Source organism: Alosa sapidissima, chromosome 8 (genome assembly GCF_018492685.1).
Source record: "Alosa sapidissima isolate fAloSap1 chromosome 8, fAloSap1.pri, whole genome shotgun sequence".
NCBI classification, from domain to species: domain Eukaryota; kingdom Metazoa; phylum Chordata; class Actinopteri; order Clupeiformes; family Clupeidae; genus Alosa; species Alosa sapidissima.
Window position 1 is genome coordinate 24272781 of NC_055964.1, and position 18935 is coordinate 24291715.

General features: G+C 39.6%; 2 protein-coding genes across 2 annotated transcripts; one reads left to right on the forward strand and one right to left on the reverse strand.

Moving 5' to 3' along the window:
• The first annotated feature begins 6833 nt into the window (after positions 1–6833).
• On the forward strand, positions 6834–8388 carry LOC121715884 (eukaryotic translation initiation factor 4 gamma-like). Its single transcript, XM_042101911.1, has 4 exons — positions 6834–6898; positions 7111–7665; positions 7786–7848; positions 7970–8388. The coding sequence occupies exons 2-4, from the start codon at positions 7660–7662 to the stop codon at positions 8351–8353; spliced, it is 453 nt and encodes a 150-aa protein (XP_041957845.1). The 5' UTR covers positions 6834–6898; positions 7111–7659; the 3' UTR covers positions 8354–8388.
• Positions 8389–8412: 24 nt separating this feature from the next.
• LOC121715881 (wiskott-Aldrich syndrome protein family member 1-like) lies at positions 8413–18840 on the reverse strand. The gene is made up of 5 exons (XM_042101907.1): positions 18493–18840; positions 13635–13763; positions 13421–13545; positions 12281–13227; positions 8413–9269 (listed from the first exon to the last, which is right to left on the reverse strand). The coding sequence occupies exons 1-5, from the start codon at positions 18615–18617 to the stop codon at positions 9108–9110; spliced, it is 1488 nt and encodes a 495-aa protein (XP_041957841.1). The 5' UTR covers positions 18618–18840; the 3' UTR covers positions 8413–9107.
• Positions 18841–18935: the final 95 nt, after the last annotated feature.

An 18935-nucleotide genomic window follows, 5' to 3' on the forward strand; every position in this document is an offset into this window, starting at 1 on the left:
TCTACAACCCACTGCAGAGCCTCCCCTCCACTCTCAATTAGCTCTTCAATCGTTACCTCTCTGGCATCCAGCCAGTCCCCAAAAGTGAACAGCACTATAGTGTGACTCCAGACTCTTTCACCCAGCAACTCCAGATGTTCCTGCACCACACTTCTGTGCGTCTCTGTGAATGAGCAGGATGACCTCATATCAATGACCAGTAGTAGAGCATGGGGTCCTGGGGGACAGAGAGACACACTGAGGACAATCCCTCGTTTAACACGTTCAGGAGTTGCCTCTAATGGATGGCTCTCCCGCCATCCTGGTGCCTCCACTACAGTGATGTGTCTCCCTGCAGTGTCTTCTTCTCTCTTCACACACTCAGCTGTTAATGCGGAGGTGTTGAACTTTGCTTTGCCCAGGATAGTGTTTCCTGATGCGCTCTTCCCTTGACCTCTGCTTCCCAGCAATACAATCCTCATATCAGAAATATGTGGAACGCCACCTGGAAAGAAAAATCATGCCATTCCGTCAGATAAACTACATATTAATGCACCTGCTTATAGCTTTACTGCACCACTAATAGAATAAATACTGACAAATGAACTATTTTGTGCGTATGTATGTGTGTGTATCTGTTAAACAGGGCGAGAGAAACAGAGCAGGATATAGGATAGAGCTATATGAAAATGTCTCTCACCTGCTGATGATCGGATAATCTCTCTTTGCTTCTGCACCTTCATCTTCCTCTCCTCTGCTCTTCTCTCTTCTTCCTTCTTCTTATCCATCAGTTCAGTCAAAACACAGTCGAAGTCAAAGTGACTGCTATGGTTTACTGCCACCAGAAATCAGGAATAAATCTCTATGAAAAAATGAATTTGGGACTTAAGCAAAACACTGACAAACACTGCATTAACCAGACTCTTTAATAAAATGTTTTCTTTGTCCTCCCATTTCATGTAGGCCAACATCACGCAGTAACATACCAAAACACCTAAGTGGACAAAATCCACATTCTGTGGCACATAGGTGATCGTGTCACCATAAAGCATGACTCATCATTACAGCACAAATGATATTTATGACATACTGTATATGATAACTTCAAAGCAATGTGCCATCACACTTTATGTCTTTGTTATTATAGGGGCAATGTGTCACACGCAATTATATGTCTAAGTTATAGTTTACACCCCAGGAATGAAACAAATCATATTTTTTATTAGCTGTTCAACATTTCTGTCAAAAGTTTCACCCCTGTTCTAAAACAAAAACTGAGAATTGTTATACAATAACAGCTGATTGATAAACTACCTATCATTATGTCTACTACTGTGAGTGTGTTGAGGCAAGAAAAATATTGGCCCTCAAATTTGGAAAGGCAGAGAGCATATGATGCATACTTGCATTTTGCATATGTCATGATTCAAGAACAAACAGAACATCAAATGCAGGAGTCAGTGAGATATCCTGGTTGCCCTTGTCAGTCAGTAAATCATGCAACGAGAGTAGTATACAGCTATACTGTTCATTTATTGAAAGTAACAGTATTATTCACCTTCTGTTAAGCGAGGTTCAGAGACATGTTTCAGATCAAACATGAGGTCAGACACAGTACTAATCTTCCACTTTTGGGATTCAAATTCTTAAGAGTTCTCTGAAATAGAAGAAAAACAGAAATAATCATTACTGGATGTGACCTGGGCTGGAAACACATCTGGCGTTTGACACCTGGAATAGAAAATAGCAAAACATCTTTAAACTGTAAACTGACAAAGATTGTTTGTCTTAATACTGTTACATTAATTAAACCACTGCCATAAATAAATAAGAATGCATCTAGAAGAAAGTGTTCTGTAACCATACATTGATTTAAAATGTGCAATCAACATACCATGTACCTTGTATATTCATACCTCAGGTATCACATGCAGTAATGAATGACGATTTCAGCATGCCACTCCTAAGTTCATGGTTCGCTTAAAGTTAATTATTAAAAAAGGCGCTGCGTTCATGATACAATTGCTTCGTTTCTGCATTTAAAAAAAACTTTTACTTTTACACCCACACTTGAAAATCTACCACACTTGAAATACCACACTAGTAAAGATGATTTAAAAGTTACTGTAATTAATTAATTTAGAAATGATGGATGAAATGAGTATTTGCTGATACCATACCCTAAACATAGTGGGGCCTCTGATCAGGGTCTAATGTAAAGAGGAGAACACTGACCAACAAAAAGCTCTGTATCCTGTTAAATGGCAAGCATAGGTGATCTCATGAAGCTGATCTGGTGCCAATAGTGCACAAAGCCATTGTGAATGTGAAATGGAGGATACTTTTGTATATACAAATGGAGGATACAATGTATACGGTCACGGCCAGCAGACCAGGATTGCAGATTGGACCCAAACGCAGACTCAGAGGAACCAAAGTGGATTCAAACTATATTTTAATGGGTCTTCTTTCACACAAAAACTCTTCAGAAGACTTAACAAGAACATGAAGTCTTAGACCGACAATAGCAAACTGGACGAGAACATGCACAAACCTGACAAGAGACGAAATAATCTAGCAAAGCAAAGCACACACAAGACAGGGTTTAAATACACACTTAACAGGACTGACAAGGCACAGGTGGAAAGCAATCAAGGCAATAATTAGGGAACATGGCTCAGGGGAGGGGCAGAGACAAGGAACAAAAGCACATGACCAGGGTAAACAAAGGAATACATGGTACATGACACAGGAAGTGACAAGGAACAGAAAACATGGCAAAATACAAAGACAAACCACTACAGGGCACAAACATAATACACAAGAAACAAACATGAACCTGGATCCAGGGCAGGATCGTGACATATACATTGTCTTATGTTTTGTCTTGTTATGGTTACAAAGCATGTCCAACTTTATCAGAGGTGGCACTGAGGTAGCACTGGTTGTAAGGAGTGTCCTGTGTGTGGGAAGAGTCTCCGCACGGCCGAATCCACCCAGGTGAGAGAGGTCAGGTGGGGTGATGGGACACATCTTCCGTCCCGACTGACTGTGGTGAACAAAACAACAAGTTCATCAACCGATAAGATCTCGCTGACATGTCCACAAATTTGAGTTACTTGCACAAAATATTATAAAATGCTGATTTAAAACAAATAATCTAAAATGAAATGATATTAAAGTACATTTTACAGGATGGTGGTTATTTGATTCCAGATTTGAGTGTTTTTCAGAAGCTATTGGCCCTTGTTATGCTCAGCTGATGAGCTGGTGAGTTGATGTGCAATGGCTGATATAGGCCTATCTATCATGATAAAGACAGTGATGACAATTAGTCTATGGCACAGCCTGTTTGACAATCTGTATATTTAATAAAAACAATAGCAGATGAATCAATGTTCTTTCAAGCCACGGGATTTATGCAATACCCATGAACTTAATATTTATATTTGTCTATGTTTCAGTTAAATCAGTCAATTAATCAATTTATTGTTTATAGTGCAGTATCACTATTGCAACATGGTCTTACAAACAAAATAAAAAAGAAATCAAATAAGACAAAACATACAACCAACAAGTAAAATAAAATAAAAGAATAATAATAATAAAAAATAATCAAACAAATTAACAATAAAACAATGTAATAATAATAATAATAATAATAATTATTATTATTGTTATTAAAATAATAATAATGTATTTGAACTAAATAAAATATAGGCCTAATAATAATAATAGAAAAAGATTGAAATAGAGCAAACATTTCAAACCACATTAACTTATATGGTGGATTTGACTCCAACTGAAGCTGAACCACAAGCACAGTTGAATGGAGCCAATTGTGACCTGTTGCCTCTACTAATCCACATAGGCTTAACCCATTTAAGCCCAAATTTTTCCCAGACATGCAAATATGCAAATCATGTGTTATTAGCAACCCTTTGAAGCAATCAATAATTATTTTTTTTAAAAAATGTATAAAAGTAGATGAAAAAGTGAGTTTTATTACCGGTCACAATTGGTGGGATAATATGCGTATACTCAGTTAAAGGTTGCTCAAATTGCTTTTTTGTTAAAATAAGGTATTCTGACAGGACTTTTCAAACTGATATGAACACTGAGACCAATGGCAATAATAAATATGAAAAATATGTAAACATTGTTTATTTACCAGGAGCTTCGGCTCGTTAAAATAGAACTCTGAATGTGTATGTCTGTGCGTGCGTGTGTGTCTGCATGTAGAGTTAGTGTATATGATCTGTGTGAGTGTATCTGCATGGGGTGTGAGAGTTAGTGTGCATATTGTTTGTGTGCGTATATATATATATATATTACTAACTCTCTTGTGTGTGTGCGTATATATATATATATATATATATATATATTACTAACTCTCACACCCCATGCCCCATGCAGATACACACACAGACCATATACACTAACTCTCACAACTACATGCAGACACACACGCACGCACAGACATACACATTCAGGGTTCTATTTTAACGAGCCGAAGCTCCTGGTAAATAAACAACACACAGACATACACACTCTCACACACACACAGATATACACACTCACACACACAGATACACACTCACACACACACAAATACACACACAAACACAGACAGATATACACTCACACACACAGATATACACACTCAGACATACACACTCACACATACACACACACACACATATATATGTATGTATGTGTGTGTGTGTGTGTATCTGTAGGTGGGTGTGCAGAGCAGCAGGCAAAGTGCATGTCGCGTGCAATGTAAAGTCCCCTTGAGTGTGTATGTCTGTGTGTGTGTGTGTCTGTGTGAGAGTGTATGTCTGTGTGTGTGTCTGAGTGTGTATATCTGTGTGTGTGTGTGTGTGTATTTGTGTGTGTGTGAGTGTGTATATCTGTGTGTGTGAGTGTGTATGTCTGTGTGAGTGTGTATATCTGTGTATGTGAGTGTATATCTCTGTGTGTGTGTGTATGTGTGTATTTGTGTGTGTGTGTGTGTATGTGTGAGTGTGTATGTCTGTGTGCATGTGTGTGTGTGTATCTGTGTGTGTGAGTGTGTATATTTGTGTGAGTGTGTGTGTATGTCTGTGTGTGTGAATATGTGTGTGTGTGTGTGTGTGTGTATGTCTGTGTATGTCTGTGAGTGTGTGTGTCTGTGTGTGTGAATATGTGTATGTGTGTGAGTGTATGTCTCTGTGTGTGTGTGTGTGTGTGTATATGTGTGTGAGTATGTATGTGTGTGTGTGTGTATCTGTGTGTGAGTGTGTGTATGTGTATGTCTCTGTATGTGTGTATGTATGAGTATGTGTATGTCTGTGTGTTTGTAGGTGTAGAAGTGTGCAGCTAGATACAACATTCTATCCCACCGGTCACTATTGTGACCGTTAACATGTTTACTCATTCTGCAAACACACCAAAGACATTTGAATAATTATAAATGTATATATCATAACTAGACACCTTAAAGACCATGTGTACAAAAAATATTTGTCCTATGTTTATTTTAACATACTTTAAAAAACCTTTTATTTGGGAGCTGTGAGGCCGTCATCCTCTTCTCAAGGTGCAACCAGGAAGTAAACAGCTCTGGTCATGTGACAATTTACTCAAAACATTTGACACTGCACACATTTCATTGAAACACTCTATTGTTTCAACATTTACTGAAGGAGTATTGGGATATTCCCCAGTTACAGTTTTAGAGGCTTATAAGTACTTTTTTTTTTTTTTTCGGTCACAATTGTGACCGATGGGGTTAAAAAAAAATAAAAAAATACTTGAACTATTTTGGCTACTTCACGACTTGGGAAGTGGATGTAGTGAAAATGAAAATTCATTATTAGAAAGCAAACACAAAGGTTTATTTTGACATAGTAGCCTACAAAGAAGAAAAGTGATGCTCAGAATAGTGATTCAGTTGTCTCTGAAAGTTTCTCTAATTGGAGAGGTTATGCAAAATATATCATTAAATATGTCGGTAAAAGAATGTTGGCTTTCTTTGCTCTAAAGTAGCCACCCATCTCACACAGCACAGCGCATGACCAGCAGAAGATAAGCGGAATGTTGACAGCACTCAAGGGTTAAGATGCAAAATGTTTGGATGATTATCATGTCTGACCTCAACAATAAAGACCGTGTATTTTGCAACAATGCACCAACAAACATAGGCCTATGGGAAATATAGGAAAAAGCCCACTTTTATGTAGGCTAATTTCCTACATAAAAAGTATGTGCAATAAAGTGACGCTTGGAAGGCTACTTTAGACTTGAAACTTTGAATACACATAGGACAATTCTGACTACAAGGTCCCAAACTGAAATAAGTGATGTTTCAGAAGACATATGCCACACAGCTGGACGAGTGGCAGACAGAAGGACATCACTTATGCTAGCAAGGACTGTTTACTATGCAATCTCATATGATGATGCATCTTTCTACAAAATGGGTTGGCTTCTATGTCATTATTCAATAGGCTAAACATATAGCCTTACATCAAAGCTAGGCATGTCATTTCGATCAGTTAGAGACGTGGCAGACAGAGCAGCCTGTCAAGTATTGAGTCACATCGATGCAAATTTTCAAACGATGATGCATCATTCCACAAAATGGTTTGTCAGTATAAGGCTAAAGCCTCAATTCTGCTCATTGCACATTCTGCTCAGCCTAAATTCTGCTTATTGCACATTAATTAGGCCTAGGCCTGTAGGCTACGCTAAAAAAAAAAAAAAAGACAGCTAAACGTTCGTTTTCCAGCAACTAATAACGATTGTTACGTAGTCCATTCCATTAGCCAGGCAAACTACTTAATTTTCACTCACTCTGAGAGCGTGCGACTTGGGTAGCCTACTGCACAATTCATCAGTCCAAAAAGTGATTTTAGAATATCTGTAGAAGGCTAAGGTAAGCACTTTCAAATTCCTTATTCTCCAAGTATCTCTCTAATTACACAACGGTATGTTATTGTGGACTGTTGGCAACAAATAAAAATAGTCTCTGATTAATAAATACATACCCTACTACAGAGTTAAATGTTGTTTGATGTCTGAGCCTAAATTTAAGTTCATTCGTCATTTAAAGTTAGCAGGGCCCAGTTGCCTGTGGACTCTTAATAGCAATCTGTACAGACCGAGCAAGCGGATATTGTGCAAAGTTCCCAGGGTTTCCACAATGGATCGGCTAAGCCAGGGTCTCAGAGCATCCCTGAGTCCGGCCCAGACTGCAACAGCATCTTGCTGATATGGCCGAGGAAGCACAGCTCAAAGAGCGTGCCCTGATGATGACTATTGAGAAGCTAATAGAGGATATGGCAGAAGTAGAGCAAACCATTAAAGGTAGTGGGTGAGGAGAATCAAAGAGAGAGAGAGGAAGGAAGCAGCTAACGAGGCCTCCAGACGCGATGAGGATGAGAAGATTCGTGTAACCCTCTCTCTAATGGAAGATGAAAAGAGGATGCTGACTGAGAAGATACAGATGGATAGACAGAATTTTGAATCCCTGGAGAAAGAATAGTAGTATAATAAATAATCGCAGAGTGCATTAAAGTAGAGTCTGAGAAGTGGGCCAGACTGGGCCAAGAGAGAGTGGACAGCACCATATCAACAGCGCTGACCGCTGCTGTCATTAAGCAAAAGTGGCTAAAGGAGCTGAAAGGCCAAGGATGGATGGCAGTAAATATCACTTTTACTTCCTTACACATCCAACCTAGTCTATAGATCCTCTAAAAAATGTACTTTTATCCTACACAACATGGTTGAACGCTGAGAAAATGCTGTGTCTGTCTTCCTCAGGTGTCAGACGGGCCTGCTCAAGAGGTCAGCAACACCAAGTTGTGCCTTAATGATGGCCTCCAGGTACCTTAACACATAGTTGCCACACAAAAATTAAACCATGACTGATTATACTAAATCTTACCACTACCAGTGGTTCCCAGTGTAGTTCACAATTAACCCAAAAGATTTTATTTTTTTTTAGTGCCAGAGCCTCAGCAGCCAGGAAGCTGAACAAATTATCCTTCGGAACCAGATGCTCCAGGGAAAGATCACCGCAAAGTCGGAGAAGATGGCGCATCTCATGGCTGTGGCTGCTAAAAAGGAGGAGAAGATCAGGGCTGCTGAGCTGAAGAAGAGGAGGCAGCTGGAGGAAAAGACAAGGAAGGAGCTGGAGAAAGTAAACAAGGCCGAGCTGAAGGAAAAGAAAAAGAGGGAAGCGAAGGAGGAGAAGCAGAAAAACTGGAGCGGAAGAGAGCAAAAGAGGAGAGGGCCGAGACAAGACAGCCCAGATGTTGTTTCTTCTGAAAGTGTTCCAGCCCAAAGGAACTCTATTCTTAACTTCCTCTTAATTCTTAGGATTTCATAATAATATTTGTTATTATATTAATTTCGTTATAATTCAAAGAGAACTTTGCACCAAAAATGTACACAAAATGCAGTTGGCTTCTACCTGCTTTTTTATTTGATTCTTCATATAGAGCACAGGCCTATACAGACATTATAATAAAATGGTTTACATTTATGATTGCAAGTATTTTATGCTTTGGCCCCCTTCATTAGTCTGCACTTTGATGGTGTCCAGAGTTTAGCCAGAGCACGAGGAGTCTCTTGCTTTAAGAACATTCCGGTCAGTGCAGCATAATTATAACGTGTCTAGGGCACACAGCTGGTGAACATCTCAAGATAAGGAAGTCCAAATGACCACGAGTCAGACTTTGTGCTTCATTACACATACAGCGGCCATGTAGAGTCCTGTTCTTGCTTCATGGGGACCATAGAGTTCCTCAGGACTCCAAAGTGAGCCAGAGAATCCCTCTATACTGTCTGTGAATCTCCCCGCTGCCAACCATATACCCTGCCATGTAAACCAGTATACTTCCATCATGGTCAAAGGCAGGCAGACGTTGCTGAAACCAGTGGCGTCATCTCACTAAGCACACATCACTCATGGTTTCTGTGAGTATATTCTCTGAAACTGGAACTAAAACGCCCCTGGAATTGGTGTTCAAAGAACTACGATCGCCCCCAGTTCCTGCCACGTGAAGACACAGATAAAGGGGGACTTCCACCAGCAGTGTTAAGAAATATGAAACAGTTGATCTGGTGGAAAAGGGCCTATTTCAGTATGGCATCCTCAGGGGGGTCATCAGTAGTTTCTCCGGTGGAAAAGGACCCTGCAGTTCCTCCGGTACAAAAGGACACTCCAATACCTCCAGTTGTTCCAGTGAAGTGAAAGAACCCTCTGCAGGGTCATCAACAGACTCCAGAATAGAATCACTGATCTGGAAAAACAAATATCAGCCATAAGCTCTACCAAATTACCATGTCATAAATAAAACCAGACATATTATGACAATAGTAAGATAACTGACACTGTCATCAAGTGCTTTTTCAAAGGGAATTATTGTTTTTTCCCTTACATTAAACACAACAGAATGTAATTTTCTTTCCTTAAAATACCTGCTTCACACTCATTTTGTCATTGTTACATTTATTATGTTGGGGGAAATGGTGACTGTCAGTGCCAATGTGCTCCTGGAACACCTGGTATTACGATATGTAACCTTAGTAACACAAAAGGGCTGCAAAGTTTATCAACCCATTTCGACTGAGTACAACTTTAGGATAATTTTCCAACATACATGGCAGAGCCATACTTTCATGGAACCCTGCACATTGAAAAAACGATGCCAAATGACCCAGTGACGAGTGTGGGTAAATACCAATTCTTGCATTTTATTGCTTTATATAAATAAAGTTTGGCTGGATTGGTTGATTGACTATAGTTACTACTAGTGCAGTGTCCTTTCAAACATGCGATTCCTGTAAAAAACCTGTAGCCCAATTGCATGCCGGTATAGTATAATATAATAAATGTGCAGTGACTGTTGAATAAGTTGATGATAGAGAAGACAAACCATTTTGTGGAATGATGCATCATCATATTAAATTTACAACGATGATCATGTGACTTAAAAACAATCTTTGGTAGCCTATAAGTAAAATCACACTGTCTGCCACTCGTTGGTCGTTGCCTGTAACTGATCAAAATTACATACGTCTAAGGCTTTGAGTTAAGACTATATGTTTAGCCAATTGAATAACTTGAAGATAGAGAAAACAAACCATTTTGTGGAATGATGAATCATCATATGAAATTTGCAATGGCGTGACGCAAAAACAGTCTCTGATAGCCTATAAGTGACGTCACGGTTTTTCTGCCACTCCTTGTCTGTAGCTGCTTTGCATGTAGAAACGTCCTTAAATGCGGGACCATTATCGCTCGTTTCAATCAGCCTACAGTGCTCTATGACAGCTATGAGAGGGGAGAAGCTACAGCAGAGCAGCGAAGCCAATGTGTGGTTCTTTTACTGATATATTTAACAATATCTTTTGCATTTCATATCCAACGTCAATCTTGGCACTACACTTACTTGTGTCCGTAGCAAGACACCTGCCACGTTTGAAATCAATCGGATGAACGGTTCGACAGATATGCAAATAACACCCAAACACACAGACAGAGGAGTGGCTACAGTAGAGTAAAAGCCAATGTGTGCTTCTTTCACCGATATATTCAATGATATCTTTTGCATTTCTTTTCCAAGCAACGTCAGGCTTGGCACTGCACTTACTCATGCCCGGAGCAAAGTAAAAGTACAAATAACCAGAGAATAATAATATTTACTCTAGTAAATAATAATATTTACTCTAGTAAAAGTACCACAATGACAACCCTACTTAAGTAGAAGTGCCTGCTTTTAAATGTACTTTAAGTATTAAAAGTAAAAGTATTTGCATAACAATTTATTCTCTTAATATCTATATTCTAATAAAAACAACAGTAACCCTATGGGCTGTGGCATTTTAATTAAGTTAATTTTAGGTAATAATATAGGCTACTTAGTTTTATGTTATATTGTAGGCTAGTTAGTTTTAGGCTTATGTAATTGTGCTTACCATTTGCGGCCCAGTTTACATTCGGACTTACAATTCTGGAGACTGTAATTCTGGTTATCTACTAGGGTGATCTGCTGAGTGATCATTAAGCAAAACACGAGAGTCCGAAGTTTAACGAGGTGCACAAGGGAAACACGTCCAGTGGATCAAAATGCCAGTTCTGCTGGTCCAGATTGCACAGAAATGTTTATTCAATGCATGAGATGTTGAAAAAGGTGTCTATGATAAGGATGTTATCCTTGAAACTGACGCCTCAAATCAGCTCGATCAGTGTTGAGCTTTTGAAGTGCAAGTGTTTCAAAACACTGCTTCGAAATGTGGTTCAAAATGTCATGTGACCACGGCTAAGTGAATCTTCGGTGCATTTCACCGACAGCAAGCTGGTTCAAAGATTTAGAGCTGGGCACATAGCGCTCTAGAATCTTTGGTAGCAACCCAACTCCACTGGTAAGACAAATGTGTGCCGGTCAGGTAGACCTTTTGTCGGAGAAAAAAAAAACTGATCATAAAATGTAACGGTGGTATTTTAGAAATGTAGTGGAGTAGAAGAATAGATAATTGCTGCAAAATGTAATGAAATAAAAGTCAAAAGTATGCACTATAGATTCTACTTAAAGTGTAAGTTCCGTGTAAATTGACCCATAGTCCTGTTTTTCAAGCTCATCACATGCAGCCCATAGGAAAAAGAATGAGACAATTTGGGACAACATGGGCCAAGTTATGGACAGGCAGCTAAAAGCAGACCCATGGGCCAAGTTATGGACAGGCAGCTTAAAGCAGACCCATGGGCCAAGTTATGGACAGGCAGCTTAAAGCAGACCCATGGGCCAAGTTATGGACAGGCAGCTTAAAGCAGACCCATGGGCCAAGTTATGGACAGGCAGCTTAAAGCAGACCCATGGGGGCAGTGGGGAGTTACTTTCAGTTTCAGTTTTAATGCCCCAATGGGTCTGCTTTAAGCTGCCTATCCATAACTTGGCCTACGTGTCCTAAATTGTCTCATTCTTTTTCTGATGGGCTCCATGTGGTGAGCTTATACAACAGGGCTAGGGGTCAATTTACACTGAACTTACACTTAAAGTAAAGTAAAGATATGTTTAAAATGTACTTAAGTACAGTAACAAAGTATTTGTACTTCATTACATTTCACCACTGAGCAAGACACCTGCCAAATTTGAAATCAATCAGATGAACGGTTCGACAGATATGCGACACACACACACATACATTCCTGTAATTTACTATGAAGTGCTTTGAGATGACTGATGTTATGATTTGGTGCTTTATCAATTGATGATAATAATGATATCTTGATGAAAATGATAGCACAAACCTCATCTATAGGCTTAGTGGTCTTCTTCTGCTTCGTCTGCTTCGTCATGGGAAGACTATTTTGGTCAGATTTGAAACCAGTGGACTGCACATACTTCTGTAGAGTACGGGCAGTTGGCAGAAGAACAATGTTGGACAGTAACTTGTAACACTTTGGACTGGCTCGTAGCAGGGGCAAAAAGAGTTCTTTGTCCTGAGCAGTCCACCGGAAATTATTCGACTTGTGCTGTGATTCACGGATTTGTGCACTGACGAAAGCAAAGGTTTGGGCTGGTAGGAGTTTCTTCAGCTGATTCATAAGTGCTTCCATGGTATCTACTTTGCTGCTTTTCTTCAGTTCCTTTACTTCTGCCTTCAGCTTGGCCACCCGTGACTTTAGACTCTTGATCCTCTCCATCATCAGACGCTCCTTGCAAGTAGGTGGACGCTTGGGTGGCGGTTGCCTTGGTGGCAAAAGAAATGACTGTGGTTCCTCTGTAGGGCTTGTTAAGGCATCATTAGGTAGAGGGATACGTATCAGTGTTGGCTTTGGCGGCAGAAGTGATGTCTGTGGTGCCACTGTAGGTCTTGCTACAGCATCATCAGGTACAGTGACAGGTGTCTGTGATGGCTTGGGTGGCAACAGTGATGTCTGTGGTGCCACTGTAGGGCTTGCTACAGCATCATCAGGTACAGTGACAGGTGTCTGTGTTGGCTTTGGCGGCAGAAGTGATGTCTGTGGTGCCACTGTAGGACTTGTTACAGCATTATTAGGTACAGTGACCGGTGTCTGTGATGGCGTTGACTTCAGTGATACCTTTGCTACCGCTAAACGTCTTGCCACCACAGATATTACAGTGAGGTGATTTGGTACGGTGCCATTTGTCTCTGATGAACCAGTGGGTTGTTTAACACTTGCTGCAATGGATGCACCTGCATTTGATAGGTGAACCACATGACTCTGTTTGCCTGTAAAAACAAAGACAAAATATATTAACTAAAAAAACTTTAACACAAAATGACAAGGCACTGATATCACTTAACAGACAATAAGACTGCTGTATTAAGACAAATAATGTGATAAGCACTCTTCTTAATGTTTCCCCATATTTATACAATGAGAAAATATCAATCTATATAGCATTTATACACTGAGTCATACGTTTCTTTTTCGGTAACTCCTGACGTTGCTTTGGCGGCTTTCTCTTTAACTCCACGTGAAGTGGGGGTGGTGGGTTAGGGGCATTTGCCCTTGTGGGCACTGCATTCCGTTTCAATCCTGCATGGCTAAAACCAAAATGTTTGTTATTCAATTATAATAAGCTTATATCAATTAATATTTCAATTTGATTGTGGTATTTTTTCAGCATACATACACATCAGATGGCTTCTTGAACTGGCTAGGCTGAAAGTGGTTACTGCACACCCTGTAGCTCTTGTGGAGCAGCTGAGAGTTGATCTTCTTCAGTGATGCATTTCTGAGATGCCGCACCCACCTGGCACACCTGTAAGAGGCAGTAGACTTTTTATTTAGTCATTCACAACTGGCAGGCCTTAATGGGAGCCACACATCTCAGACTAGCGGTGACCAATGTAAATGTTACCAGTGTTGTGTGCCATATATTCGATTTGCTGGGCCTACCTTCACTAACCGATAAACTCCCTTAACACTTTGAGTGCTCATGCGTTTAGTGCCAAAATCGCAATATTGCGTTTTTAGCTTTTTTAAAAAAATAAATAAAAAAAAAGACACTCTAACACACCTTATGTGCGATTTTGGGAACTCTATCATGAATAGAACTGAATAGATGACGATCGAAAACTCATCAACTCTCGCTAGGGCACCACACACCAGGTCAAAAACATTAGAAAGAGTGACTGATCAGCTGATCACCATGCTGAAGAGGGAGTTCCGGGCCGAGCGGAGTGGGCACGTCCTTGCCAGAGTGCCGAATATGTCGGTGATAGTGACACAGACGTTACCGAACAAGAGGAGGAGGAATTATGGAGCCCGACAGCAGTAGAAAGGTGGTTTTGTGAACAGAACAACTAAATTTATCTTTCTGTACAGTCCTTTGACCGAAATGTTAAGTGTCAGAAGAGTGCACAAACAGCGCATATTTCATAAAAGACGCTATATCTCCATTACTGTACTGTCTGTCCACTAGCCACTTTTTACCACTGTCTTACTGCTTCACTGTTTGCATGCTATATTAGCACATATGCATAGCCCCTCCCTCTATCCCACAGCCGGATTGTGGCCACACGTATACCTATACTTAAAGGAACCATATGTAAGATTGTGGCCAAAACTGGTACTGCAATCACTTTCAAATTACTGTAGTGCGGTGTATCCCCTCCCCCTCCCCCCTGACTCGAGGTTGCCAACCCAGATGCCGAAACACTACTGACTTTGTGATTAGTAGATAGGTGGAGGGTGGTGCATCAGGCCAAAACACAACATGACATGACAAAACACAACAACATCATCAGTTGAGGGCTGCAACTTCACTTTTTAAATGACAATATCCTGGCCGGACTACTGTTGTCAGTGATATAAGTATTTGAAATTAACATGATTTCTTAATGTCTAGTGACATATCAGGGCCATTTTATGATTAATGAAATACATTTCTTACATACGGTTCCTTTAATGCTTTCTTATATGTCCATATTTATTTTATGCTGGTCTCTAGACTTTATTCTTGCACTGTTGGACTTACTCATCTGCACCATCACTGCACTGACACTCACTCTCACAGAGCACCTTACCCTAACTTACACTATGTGGATACTGTTTCAGACTTGATTTAGATTTAGTGTTGTTTAGTATAATTTGTATTTTAGTATATCCTTTATCTTCTACTGTCCTTATTGCTTAGTTGTGTTTTTTATATTACATACTTTTATTACTTTTTCTGCTGTTAATGCATGTTATTTGTGATGTCTGTATGCTACTGAGACCTTGAATTTCCCCTTGGGGATCAATAAAGTATCTATCTATCTATCTATCTATCTATCTATCTATTTCTAAAAAAAAAAGAGGGATTTTGATGAAAACTAGCGACTGTTTAGCTTGGGATTTATCGAGGCATGTAGAAATAAACGGTTTGTACCCACTGAGAGCTTAAACTCTCACCTTTCAAACGAGCCATAATATGTGTCCATAGCTATAACATAAAATACGCTGTGGCTTTACAAAAATCGTCAACAATGATCTAGATTGCTGGCACTCTCAGCCAAGCTTCCGAAAACAGCGCGGCATTCAAAGTGTTAATAAATTGACTACATTTGTTGCACACTTGAAACAAAATATCTTCAAAAGTATGTTAAGGGTGGTTACATATATTTCCATTCCAATAACTTCACAAACCACACATTTGCTTTTCTTTCTCTCGCTTTCCTACTGTTTACTGTTTTTAACTGCACTATTTCTTATCCTGGATTGCCACCTACTGGATAGAAAATACAACAACCTAGTAATTATGTGAATTAAAATCTACATGTTTGAATGGCCACTGACAACAGGCATCTGACACCAGGCACTTGACTACGCTGATGCCTGAGCCAAAGGGAAATTGTAATAAAAGAGATGTTGAACTTTAGTCTATAATGTTGGTTTGGCTCTTCATTGATTTACTCATCTGGCAAACTTGTTTTTAAGATGTTCATAGCAAAAATGGATGCATGTGATTAATTCAGATGAATTAATCACAAAGTATGTAATTCATTTGATTATTTTTTTTAAATTGATTGACAGCCCTAATTTCAATAATATTGTACTTCATCTTGAAAGAATGTCATATGCATTGCATATCATTCAGGGAGAATGCATATCTTTTTCAGGGATCATGTATATTTTTCAGGGAGAGCAGGCCATGCTTATTTTATGTGAGATTTGTTTGGCAGTTTGCAAACAGAGTGCATTACCACCATCTGCTGGACTGAAGAGTGAAGGCAAGTGTACCATGTAGCCTCGTTCTGGCTGCCGGGTGAATAAGGCGAATTGAACTAAGGAAAGTAGGTTATAACTTCATTCACAAGCAAGCAGGTAGTTAAAAATTGAGCATAAAAGTTAGAAAAAACCTATAGTAGGCCTATTCATTTAGGCTATGTAGTTTGCTATGTGTCAGTGCAGGACAGGCTGTTGGTGGAGGGGGAAAAAATTCTGTCCGTCTGTCCGAGTGACATTTAAGCCTATATTATGTAGCCTAAATATACCCCAAATATAGGCTACCCATTGTTTTTATGTTAAATTGTGTGTATAGTGAAGTTATAATCAGACTTCAAGCAGTACACAAAGCAGAAGCAGCAGCTGGCAATGGATTGGAAATGACCAATGATCAGTACATTCTGGTGTAGGCTATGATGCAATAGTAAACAGAAGAATATAAAAGTAGATTAAATAAAATGTATCTTAATTTCTTAAAATACAATTTCTTTATACCGAAAGATGGGGACTGCCAATGCCTTGTTCATCATTTTCAATAATTTTGCATTTGCAGGAAGTTGCAATGTGTAGCCTACCTGTGTGAACGTTTTTTGTATTTTTTTATTGCTCAGAGCAGCACTCTTTCTGTTTAGGGCTGAGTTGTCCTAACCTGACCCTAGCCAGATGAATTTCGTTCCACTTAGCTCCGCCTAGCTTCACTCACATCCATCTGGGACCTCTTCCATTGAGAGTGATTTCTGCAACCAACTTTATGGTTCAGCCAATCAGGACGCAGGGCGGGAGTTTCATAGATGTGACGTAGTGGAGAAGCGACCGTGAGACTGTTATCAGCGTCATGGGGTGGCTTCGATGTGAGTGGTTGAAGTAGCACGTCAATAGATGATGGACAAGTGGCTTATTCAATCATATGCAAGCATTTTTTGATTAGGCCCAGCCTTCTGAAGCAACACTTCAATGGATCGGTTCCAGATGGATGAGTGGAGCTAGACGGAGCGAAATTCATCTGGCGAGGGTCAGGTTAGAGTTGTCCCTCCTGTTCATGGTGTGAAGTACACTCTAGAAATGGAGAGTAATCTGTTCAACTGTACAGCAATCTATACAACTTTTGCATTCATTCAGCAGCTTGTAACTGCCAAAAGGGCACCACTGCTTTGAGTTTAGGGAATTGTCCAATTGTCCCTGTTAAAAAGCGTGAAACACACAGTAGAAATAACGAACGAACATGAACTATCTCTACCTCTTTGTCTTCCATAGCATAACATTTGTCTGAATCGCATCACATCGTATTGCATTGTGATGAATCAAATCTCACAGTATCGCAGTAGGAGGGAGAATCGTATCGTATCTTATCTTATCGGTGGTTGTTTCATATGAATCTTTAATGTATCGTATCGTTAGCAGTGTATTGAGATGCATATTGTATCAGTGGTGAAGATGCACACCCCTAGCACTGCGAGTCTGCAGAGAGATGTGCACCAACAGGCGGCATTGGAGCATTAAACCACACAATGATCCAACACATACAGTCAAACAAAGCAAGAAATGGTTAACCGAGAACAATGTCAACATTTTAGAGTGGTCCAGCCAGAGTCCAGACCTCAATCCATCAAAAAAGTGAACACAATGCCAGAGTGATGGCAAATAATCCTTCCTGACTCAAAACCTGGATTGCTGTTAAAAAGGAGGAGACATGGAGATTAAGACCCATTTTGAGAGCTGTGAATGAAAATAAAGATGTTTCCATTGATTATTAAAGGATATGAATCATTTTGGACAGGCCATTTTTTTCATAAAAATATTAAAAAGATAACGCTTATTTTTTTTTATTCCATGTTTCTACCACATTGTCTTATAACCTTTTGGCATGTGGTAGTGTCATATTCACTCAGAACAAATATATTAAATCCATGTTCTTAACTGTATAGTTTACATATCTTTCGACCGAGTGGCTGTAGTGTAGTGCTGATGTCGTAGATTTGAAATGCGACTTCAAATCCGTCTAAAACAACTTGTTTGTGAAGTGTCTGACAGCTCCTGCAGCTAGCTGTGGTGAGCAACACAAGCACGCGGAAGGAAACCATTAAGTGGAAAAACCAGAAGGCACACAACACCGGATTGCGTGAAGCCCGCCATCATAACCAGCGTCCCAGCCTTACTGATAAAAAATAGTTAAAGTAATCACTGATATTTAGACCATAGAGTTAGACCAATCTTTTCCATGTCGCCTAAGCAAACGTGATGCTAGTACCAGCAGACCACTTGAAAAGATTTTCGGGAATTACCTGTCAGGGTCTTTGGGGAAACGGTAAAAGGCCACGTGTTTACTGTCACACTGGTCATTCTTACAGTTGATTGCAGAACATTGTTTTCTTTTATTCCACTTGTCAACCTTTTTCTCCGAAGTCATGTTGTCATCTGTTTTGTGTACGAGATATAACCATAGACAGGATATAACCGACAGCAAAAGAACCTTCTTCTTCGTCTTCTTCTTAGTTTTTCTTTGGCGGTTACCAAACAGGTTTTAGGTGCATTACCGCCACCTTTTGAATAGGAGTGTGGGTCTGGATAATACAGCCTATGGAATAATACATCTCTTTAAATTCTATGGAATAATGCTGTTGTTTCAAGTAATAAAAATACAGCTAAAACTAAAGAAACCATCTGCCAGCAAGTATAGAACAGTTCTGTATTTCTGTAAATCTTTGCGTCATCAGTATACGACGTA